Source organism: Lolium perenne, chromosome 1, assembly GCF_019359855.2.
Source record: "Lolium perenne isolate Kyuss_39 chromosome 1, Kyuss_2.0, whole genome shotgun sequence".
NCBI lineage: Eukaryota > Viridiplantae > Streptophyta > Magnoliopsida > Poales > Poaceae > Lolium > Lolium perenne.
The window spans coordinates 24,829,173-24,839,513 of NC_067244.2; the positions used below are offsets into that span (position 1 = coordinate 24,829,173).

Consider the following 10,341-nt stretch of genomic DNA (forward strand, 5'->3'; position numbering starts at 1 on the left):
TTCTGGGAAAATAGGGCCTTCTGCATAAATTCCGAGGATTTTCCCGAAAGTTGGATTTCTGCACAAAAACGAGACACTAGAGCAGTTCTGCTGAAAACAGCGTTAGTCTGTGTTAGTTGTATCCAAAATACACAAATTAGAGGCAAAACAATAGCAAAAGTGTTCGGGAAAGTAGATACGTTTTGGACGTATCAACCATCTCCAACCCCACCTTCATCTCCACCACCACCGCCTTCTCCACCTCTACCTGCCGGCATAGACTCGGAGCTGGAGGACAATGAGGAGTGGGAGGCGGCGGCCTTAGCTGCGTTCGTCATGCAAGAGGCTGCGGCGGAAGAGGCACGTCTCCAGGCGCAGAGGACGGAGGAAGAGGCGTGTATCCAGACGTAGAGGGAGGATGAAAAGCGGTGGCTTGCGGAGGAGCTACAACAACAGCACACGCGGCAGGTGGGAGGAGCTGCAGCAGCAGGATTAGCGGCGGGACTGGAGCGGCAGCTGCGGCAGGAGGCGGAGACGGAAGACGAGGACGACCTCGACTGGTCCGACGATGGGCCAGACCCTGAGGAGCAAGCGGCGCAGGAGCGGGCGATCGTCGAGTCCTTCGAGTCGCTGAAGAAGTTGCATGACAACGCCCATGACCGCGAAGAGGCGGAACTGCGTGCTCTCGTCACGACGCTCCGGTGGGAGATCCGGTGCATGTCGAACAAGCAGCGGGAAGTGGAGGCGACGACGGTACGGGGCCATCGAACGCACCACTGGACGGCCAGTACTCTAGGGTTTAGATAATCCAAGCCGATTTCATTTAAACTTGTCAAATATAATTAGATTTGCATGAAAACTTTTATTTTCATGCATTTTTATTAGTTTGGGGACTCTAAATGGGGGCACGACTGGGAGAGACGCGCCCCAATCACGACACCAGTCCAACGCGCTCCCCCAAATGATTCGATTCGGCATGTTTTGGGGGACGCTTTGATGAACGCGACTGGAGATGCTCTTATGTTGATCATGTTGTGATGCTTCTACCATTTAGACTAAATCATGTGTGAAGAAATTTATGGTGTAGATGAAGGAAAGAAAAAAAGGAAATATTGTAGAAACGTGTGCCGGAAATCATGCCTAGCAAAATAAGGTGGTTAATGAACCAAACACGATATATCCGAGTAGACTGACTAGATTAAAAGTTACGGAAAATCAATTTCTCAAAGGTCACATGTAGAAATAGTATGCACCATCTTATTCCAGATCTAATTCCAAGGACAGACTAAATGGTAACAATCAAATTCTAATGTACTTGGGGAAATTTTAAGATAGTACCGATTATTTTCGCTAAATAGCTAATATTTTTTCCGCACCCGGTGCAAAGCACGGGAAATTTCGCTAAAGTTATATTAAAAGAAAGTAAGAATAAACTGAAAATATGATCTCAAGGGTAGATGATTACTACATAATGTAACAATCATTTCCACACTTGGTTTTGTGAAGATTAAACTTGAATGAATGAAAAACAAGAGGTAAAAGTAGAGAAAGGGATCTAGGGCTAGAACATTGGATAGGGTATAAGATCAAGTGAAAAAAATGGGTTGCAAGGTTCCCATGAGACATGCAAGACGTTGGAGTTGTAGAGGAGGTTGCATAGATGAGATCCATGCATGGAGTTCACCTATAACAGTTGTGGACGCTTAAGTAACAACTGCTAAAATTTGAATATTTTAAACCCGTCAAAACATCTTATCGACTTGGCTTCAAAACCAACAAGGATAAGTGGGTGGATGATTGATCTGGTCCAAGGAAAAGGTATGGTGGGGAAGTGCTCAAGACAAGGAAGTTCCAGGACCAAGTGCATGGCTTTAGATGGCAAGAGGTAGCTTAATCCAGAGGATTCAAAATGGAACCTGATAACAGTTTTAGGACTTAAGTCGAATTTGTGACGTCTTATGGTTTTTGTCTAGGGTATAAGAGAGGGGTGTATTACGGAGTAGATGATCCCAAGATTTGAATCAGGGACAAGGTGATTTAGAATACATCACAAGGAAGATCCCAAGGTAGGTGCATTGACATTGCCGGTGCGGGTATTTAAGTCAGAGGTGTAAAGGTTGAACTATATCACAAATTTGGATCAGTCAAGACTTGATTGAGAAGAAGTGATCTTGATGTGTTAAGATGATCAAGAAAACCTAAACCAGCAGACCAAGGCAATAGTCTACAAAGAAATCAAGGCAATCATGTTAACAAGCACATCAAGGCAATTCATCTGCAAGCATATCAACGCAATCCATCTTAATTAGTCTTTATAAAAAAAAATTGTTCCCCCTGGTTTTTGTACTATGGACACTTAAACAATATTGCAAAAGTTGGGGTGTTACAGTGGGCTCCGGCGGCCACCAGCTCAAGCGCGGTGTAGATGGACAACAGCGAGAAGACCATGTTATTGTTTGCGTGCTCGTCCGCGAGACATCGCACGAGGCCGGCGGAGAGCGCCACTAGTCCTTGGCTGGAAGAGGATCTGCCAGCAAACTGCATGGCAGGCTCGGCCCGAACTTCGGCGACCTTGCTCGGGAGGTCATGGCAGGTTTAGTGATCTTCGGCGATTAGACACGCTGACTAAGTAATGATTAAGAGCATTTCTAGCAGATCTCCCGATCGGCCTGCAAATGCAGAGGCGGGCCGATATGGGGGTTTCGTCCTTTTTTTGGGCCAGACCAGACCCCGTATCGGTGGTCTGGCCCGGAAAAAGTATCCAGGCTGCAGCTCAAATCGCCAAAACACCCGCATATATAGCGGTCGGCGAGGCGGATGGGACCAAACCCCATCCGCTCCTGCGCCTCTCTGCCTCCCGCTGTCGTGAAATCGCCCCCTCCCCCCCCCCCCCCCCGACGAACAATCGATGCGGTAGAGTGTAGATCGAGCATCCCCACCTCCCGCCGGCGATGATGGTGGAAGGACGCGGGGGCGGCCAGGTGGGGTGCGGCGGACGCTCCACCGAGCGCGGTGGGAGCTCCACTGCTCCTCCCGCCGGCGAGAAGACGGAGGTGGAGAAGGTGAAGTCGGACGCGGCCTGCATCCGCGATAGCTACCGCTACCGTAACTACGTCGTCGCCGCGCCGCCCGCCTTCGCCAAGCGCGAGCCGGAGCGGGTGCGCCGCCTCCTCTTCCGCGGCCTCGTCGTCCTCGAGGTCGAGCTCCCGGCAGTGCCCACCGACGGTGCTAGTGGTGAATATGGAGGTCGAGCCGGAGCAGGAGCCTCCGCGCCTCCCTCACTTCGCCCCGGGCGACTACCTCGACGACGAGCAGTTTAAGCTCCTCCTCCCGCAGCTCGGCGTCAACGCCGGCCTCGCGCCGGGCAACTTCATCGCGGAGCGGGAGCTCGACACCGTCGTCGGCCTCGTCGCGCGCTTCAGCAAGCATGACGCGGACAAGGCCGAGGAATGGAGGCACATCGTCGTCGAGCAGGACCGCGTCTTTGTCGACCTCGTCAACGACGAGGAGTGAGGAGCCGATGCGCCGCCGCCACGGCACAGGGCTCCGGTGAGTATCCCGGAGCCGATTTTGATGCAATGTAGTGCCTTAGCGGTGGATTGTTTTATTATTGATGTAATGTAGTGATGCGATGCAGTTGAATTTAGGATGAACTGCAAGCATGAACTGTTCGATCGAACTGTTCTTCCCGCATTTTTTTTAAATTTGCAGTTTTATATGGCGTATTTAAACTGCGTACGTGCTTTCCAAACCCCAAATCCGCGTGGGGTGGTTTGCAGTTTGCCGTATGTGCTAGAGATGCTCTAAGTACTGTAGAATATATTCTGCTTTGAGGGCAGGTTAGATAAAAAAAATATATACACGCTGAAATAACCAACGATCTCTACCGGTTTACGTCCCCAACTCGTCGTAGAGTTTGTGACCGGTTTTTCCTTTTTTAGTGGCCCGGACAAGATTACAAGAAGAGGATGAAGGACGTACGACGTAGTACCTGATCCCAATTTAATACCGAGGACGTACACGGATCGGTCTCTGCCACATGAAATTTGCTCGATCCTCAATCGGCTTTTTTTGACGGATGAAGTAGACGGACCAATCTGATATCGGTTTTTTTTTTTACGGATGAAAATTTGTTCTAATTTTTTGACCAACCAACACCACCCATGTGTTAGCTATAATTAAATATTATCTTCGGTGGTTTTTGCTGATTGTGTGGACCTTGTGACACTTATAGGATCGGTTACTCTGCATTGTCCCAGGAAAGCTAATAGTGTTAGCTCATGAGTTAGCTAAATTTGGTGTTGATAAAGCTTATTGTAATTTGGTCGATGAAGCCCTAGCTTCCTTTTACCGTCCATCCTAAACGATGTAATAGTACTGTGATTTGGGTTAGCAAGTTCCATACGCAATCTTTTCCTCACCAGGATACCTAAGAGGACCGGAAGATTTTTAATAAGACGGCTTACTGATGGGTTTTATATATATTGATGTTTAAAAAAAAAGTCAGAGCAACCGATCCCATGCGCCCAGTCGGTCGCCTGATTTCAAGCGTTTTTCTTCGACAAAGGAGCACCCCGGATGGGTGGATGCTCCCTAGCCACGTCCTTTCTGATTTAAGCCGTGCAAAGTATCGCGGAAAGATGCGTACCCGGATCTTGTATTTTTGTTTTGCTTTGGCGAGTGGAAACAGGCGCGCGGGGCGCAGGCAACAGAAGAGGATCTCGAACCCTATATATACAAGAAAAGAAGCGGTTCAGATTAGGTACGAGAGTTTCTCTTACGACACGTACACGGTCCGTTCCCTTTGACGTGGTGGGTCAGCTCTTTTTGATCAAAACCGGTCACGATCAGAACTGGTTCGTCCATAAACATAGCATCCGATCGACTTTATATATATACTACTCCACCAGAAGATTGCAACCGTTCCTCCGAAAATTCAGCGCGCGACGCATAGGTTGCAAACCACGTACGTCCGTCCGTAAGAACCCTAGCTTCCTTAACAAATCGTACGAGTATGGCTCGTCGACCCGGCGAAATTCTCCGATCGCGATCGAGCCGCGCTTGCGCGATGGGAAGGAAGCGCAAACATGGTGCCGCCTTGCTTGCCGGGCGCAAGCGCCTCCGGCCGGAGCATGCAAGCGGCGACTGGGCGTCTCTCCCCACCGACATGGTTTGCCTCGTCACCGACCGCCTCCTCCACATCGGCGACGTCGTGGACTACGTCGTCTTCCGCGCCGTCTGCTCGGCCTGGCGCGCCTCGACGCCAGCGCCGCGCGAGCGCGACCCCGCCCTGATGGACCCGAGCCTCCGCCAGCGCGACTGGATCGCGCTCTGTGATGGAGATTCGGACCGGCCGGATGACGCCGGCGACCTCGACCTGTTCCACACGCGCACAGCCCGGCGCGTCCGCGTCCGCGTCCCCGACCTCGCGGACCATCGGATCGTCGGCTTCAGCGAAGGCCTCCTCGTCCTCATGCACAGGTCCAACGCGGGGATCCGCGTGCTCAACCCCTTGACGCGCGTCGCCGTCGACTTCCCGTCGCTCGCGTCCGTGTACCCCGAGGCCATCAAGTATCCGTGCGCCTTCCTCGGCATGAGAGCTGCGGTTTGCACAGCGGCCTCCTCCATAGCCGTCGTCGTCTGGTGTCCATACATGGACCCAGTGCTTGCTGCAGAGGCCGACTCGGACCACTGGGAGATCCTCCACCGGGAGCTTCCCGTCTCCAACACCTTGGTCTTCCAAGGGCGGCTCTACGCCACAACCACGTTTTCCTCCTTGGATGTTGTGCAGCTCTACCCCCCGACTCCGAAAAGGACCAGCCTTGATGATCTTCCTGTCACTGTTGCTCGGGCTCCCAAGATCGACGGCCGCCCCGTGGGCTACAACATCCTCCTTGTCGAGTCCCGTGGACAGATGTTGCTCGTCACCCGGCATTACTTTGCTGCCACAAGCGCAAACATCGGGGCGTATTCACCTGACAAGTGGTGGCAACAGATAAGCTTCGGGGTGTACGAGGTTAACTTGAACAGCAATGGCAACGACGCCAAGCTGACGCCGGTGAGCTGCCTCCTTGACCGCGCGCTGTTCCTCAGCAGTTATGGATGTCTGTCCATCTCGGCCATCGACCTCCCTTCGCTGAGGGCCAATTCTATCTACTTCTCCGAAGGCTATCACCCTGTTCTCATGCACTCACTCACAACCGGTTTGTCCGAGGAGTTGTCGCTGGAGTGCCAAATACATGACACGTATAAGAGGATCCGCCCATCGGTGCGTCCATTCACCATCATAGACCATCTCCTAACCTTCTGCCATCCTGAAGAGTGGACCAAAGGGCTCATGTTTCACGAGTACCACTATATACCTGAATCTTTCAGGGAATTGAGGAACAAGATCAGGTCCAGAAACTTGGCATTATTCACGGATTCCTTCCATTCCAAGCAGTTCATCAGCCTAGTCTAAGGGGGGATTACAGGAGGAAGAATCTACGGACAAGACGGTGAAATTGTTAGCAACCAAGCTGAAACATAGAGAGCTACGAAGATGCTGCCAGTGTGGAGTAGTATACTGCTTTCGTTTCAAATTAAAGGAGCCACTTTTGGTCAGATTTGGCGTGTATCTAGACGTGCTCTGATGTGCAGGTTCGCCTATTTTAAAAAATAGTGTCACTTAATTTGGAATAGATGATGCTAGCAAAATCAAACAACAGTCTGCTGGAGGAGGTACCGAACTGTAATTAAGCTTGTAGCTACGAGTACTAGTCAAATATCTGGAAATATATTCCAAATGTGTCTCCTCAAATAAGGGCTTCAAAGTTAGCCTTGCATTATTAGATGTTTCGTGCTCTGTCTGGTTCGTGTCTTTTATCTTCTCTCCTTTCATGACCATGGAACACTGCAGTTTGAACTGGATTTGGGATAGTTATTCCGAACTAGAGCACATGTTTTTTCTGTATATATTTTTTATGATCGGCTAATTAACACTACGAATCTATTCCACTGTTAGAGGCGTGTCTTGGATAATTGTACCAAGTAGTATGCATATATGTGTCTTGGGTGGCTGCTGATAGTTTGTGTTTTGTTTCCTTCATCATTTTGTATTCATATATGGGTTCAGAGTGGTGCATTCGCGTAGTTACACGTAGTGCTGCAGCTCAAGTTATTTGCAAAGTGTCATTTTCTCTTGCTCTTATTGCATCTATATGTTTGCAGTTGTCTTAAATTTAGCTCAATCCTTTATGGCCATAGAGTAAACATTTCCAGTTCCGTTGATGTACCTTCCTTTACCAACACAAACGTTGGTTTAGCTTTATTATGAATTATGATTAGGTGTTTGTAATACATGGGATTGTTTGGTCTTTGCTGGACTTCTTCTCCGTAACTTTATTTTGCAATGCACTCACTAGGCTCTACCCACCTCTCCTTATACTTTGTTATCTTGGCATAACCCAGCCCTGTTCGAGTTAATATCACAATTGGTGGGGAGTAATCCCCTGTCATTATTGATTATTATCTTCCCTGTTTTTTTATGCTAGGGAAGGATTACTTCTTGCCGGTCTTCTCGAATCCCTGTTTCTTTTATTCCAAATTTATTGACCTGTTTATACTTTATATGCACATTGAACTAATAACATGAGTTGTTTGTCGAAATTTAGATGTTGGTACCTGGGACATTTTTCAGTGTGTCCATAATAATTCATATGATTTCAAGCATAAGTAAATTCTTGCATCATCTCTTGACTTGGCATTTTGAGGGCTGACAGAAAATGTTTGGGTGACACCTTGATTATGAATGAGCTCAGCTGAGATGAGCTTTTGCTGAACTGCAGGTATTAGAAAACATCAAGGAGATAAGGAGGTCCAAACATGGACCTAAAACCTGCAAGTCAATACAGAGGGCAGCAACAGATAAAAGCTACGGAGACGTTTTGGATTTCTCCTTCCATGATGGAGTCTAACAGACAGTTTGCATTGTTGGTAGGCTGTATCTAACATGTATTAGAACAGAGGGCCTGATTTAGTGAGGTTTAATGGTAGATATTTTGTTTTTCTTCAGAAAAGCTTACAAGTTCAAATTCAGATCAGTGCGGTCTTTGCTTAATGTGATCAAGGAGGAGTATATAATAGGATCAAGAAATGATCATGTGCCGTTTCCAGTCATCTCATAACAGTCTAGGGTAGATTATGGAGAAGTATGAATATCCAAAAGTTAACAGTAACGAAAAAGTGCAGAAGAGCAGGTGCGCTCCGCGCACGCGTACTGTTCCCGTCTAATTTTCTAGAGATACTAGAGGTGGATCCTATGTGTGCAGAAGATTAGCAAGCCTCTCTCTTCTTCGTCTCATGCAAAAGTCAACGATGCTCTCCCTGTCCCATGTCTCTCTCCAACGCATCTCTCTCATGCATGCACTCTCTGAGGCTTTCTCTCCCCTGAAATGTCAGTCCAAACTTCTCTCTATTTATTTCATTTTCTCTCTTCCATGTCAGAACTCTCTCTTATGTGTGTCCCACTATTTCTTGTCTTCTTCTTACCATTATTTTTTCTTGTAGTGGAAGAGAGAGCAAATGAAATGTGTGACCCACAACCTTTTGTTTTCTTCTTCCAGTTTTTATGCTGGCGGGAGAAGATGCATGCCCACGTGAGAGAGAGAGCATGCAGAGCATGCAGGCCATAATCATAGATTCGACACGCTGGAGGAAGAGACAAGGGAGAAACAGTGCAGTTTCTACAGAGAGAAGAGAGTTTTGACAGAGATTCTCTGCAAAGGAAGTTTACTAGCAAAAAGACAATCGGCACCCTTCATGCGATGGTGAACGGTATAGATAGGGGTGCGCTTTGCGCAGGTGCTCCAAAAAACCAATCTCTAACAGTAATGTGCTTTGTTCACCTGAATAGAATAACAACGGATATAGGCAACTTTAGAAAGATTTTTTTGGGGAAACTTTAGAAAGATTCTTTAATATCTGTTGATATGTCTATTCTCATTTTAGCTTGTGCCTGACAGTTATGCATCATTATAGGTTTACATTTCCGCATATGTTGGATTTTATAAATGATAGCGCTATTAATCTTTGTGAATGCCTACCACCTGCTGCTTTATTATTTTGTACTCCCTCCTCCATCTTATGAAACTTGTCTGAGATTTGTTAAAATTTGGATATATCTTAATGCTATCTAGTGTCTAAATACTTCCGAATTTAGATAAATCCCAGACAATTTGGAGGGAGTATTTCTAAAGAGACAAGGTAATTAAGCTTCTACTTATTTTGTTCAATGCCACGTTTTCCCTTGATGTAAATACTACTTCCTCTGTCTCGCATTAAGTGTAGCGGATTTGTCTTGATTCGTACGTGTTAGATGCCCTTTGTGTACATGCATACGAATCTAAATAAATATGCTGGCACTTAATTTGGAAACGGAGGGAATAGATTACTACAGCACAAAGCGGCCAGAGCAATACTGAACACTTTGTTGTTTGAGCATCCGTTCAACCGACTAAATTGCAACACTAGCTAGCTAGAGCAAAACTGAACTCCACACGCTGCGTTCAGTTCGGTTTTACTATGGATGCTTTCACGTGCACTAGTGGAAAACAGGCTTCCGTGGAAGCCTTTTATCGCGGGCGCGTCTGGACCCGTGATAAATGGTTTCGCCACGTCGCCCCGAAACCCTTTGGAGCGATCCGGGTCTTTTGTCACGGGCCGTACCACGACCCGCGATAAAAGGGGCCTTTTATCACGGGTCGTGGTACGGCCCGCGATAAAAGGGTCAGGCCTATATATACACACACCCAACCCCCCTCCCCACCTCCCTACATTTTTTTCCTTGGTGGTGAAAGGTGGAGGTTTATGCTAGCTCTTTTTTTCTTCATGTGCACAAGAGGTGTTTGATGAAATGTTTGTGAGGGATGCCACTTGATTTATTTGATAAGATTTCTCCTCTTTTTAATCCTAAAAGATTAGCAACTATTTTCTCGTATACATAGTCCGTACAATACTAATTTAGCAAGGTGACTGCATCTGATACATAATTGTACTTATGATGTAGATGAGTCATCCATGGATGTACGGTAACCGATGTGCTCCCGCTTTCAGAGAGGGTGTGAATTATTTCCTGCTTGTGGCCGAGGCCAATAAGTCGAAGCAAGGTTTTATGTGATGTCCATGTCTGAAATGTAAGAATGAGAATGATTACTCTTGCTCAAGAGACATTAAGAGTCACCTGCTTCGGTTCGGATTCATGTTCAACTATAATGTTTGAACCAAGCATGCAGAAGAAGCGGTTACGATGGAAGACGGCAATGAAGAAGAAGACAACCATGACCAGTACCGATCTATGTTCTCTGAATACAATGATACCACAAT

At 47.4% G+C, this 10,341-nt stretch overlaps 1 protein-coding gene across 1 annotated transcript; it reads left to right on the forward strand.

Annotated features, from left to right (window-relative positions):
• Positions 1-4,896: 4,896 nt before the first annotated feature.
• Positions 4,897-8,189, forward strand: LOC139836119 (uncharacterized). The gene has a single exon (XM_071826429.1). The coding sequence runs from the start codon at positions 4,994-4,996 to the stop codon at positions 6,437-6,439; it is 1,446 nt and encodes a 481-aa protein (XP_071682530.1). The 5' UTR covers positions 4,897-4,993; the 3' UTR covers positions 6,440-8,189.
• The last annotated feature ends 2,152 nt before the right edge of the window (positions 8,190-10,341 follow it).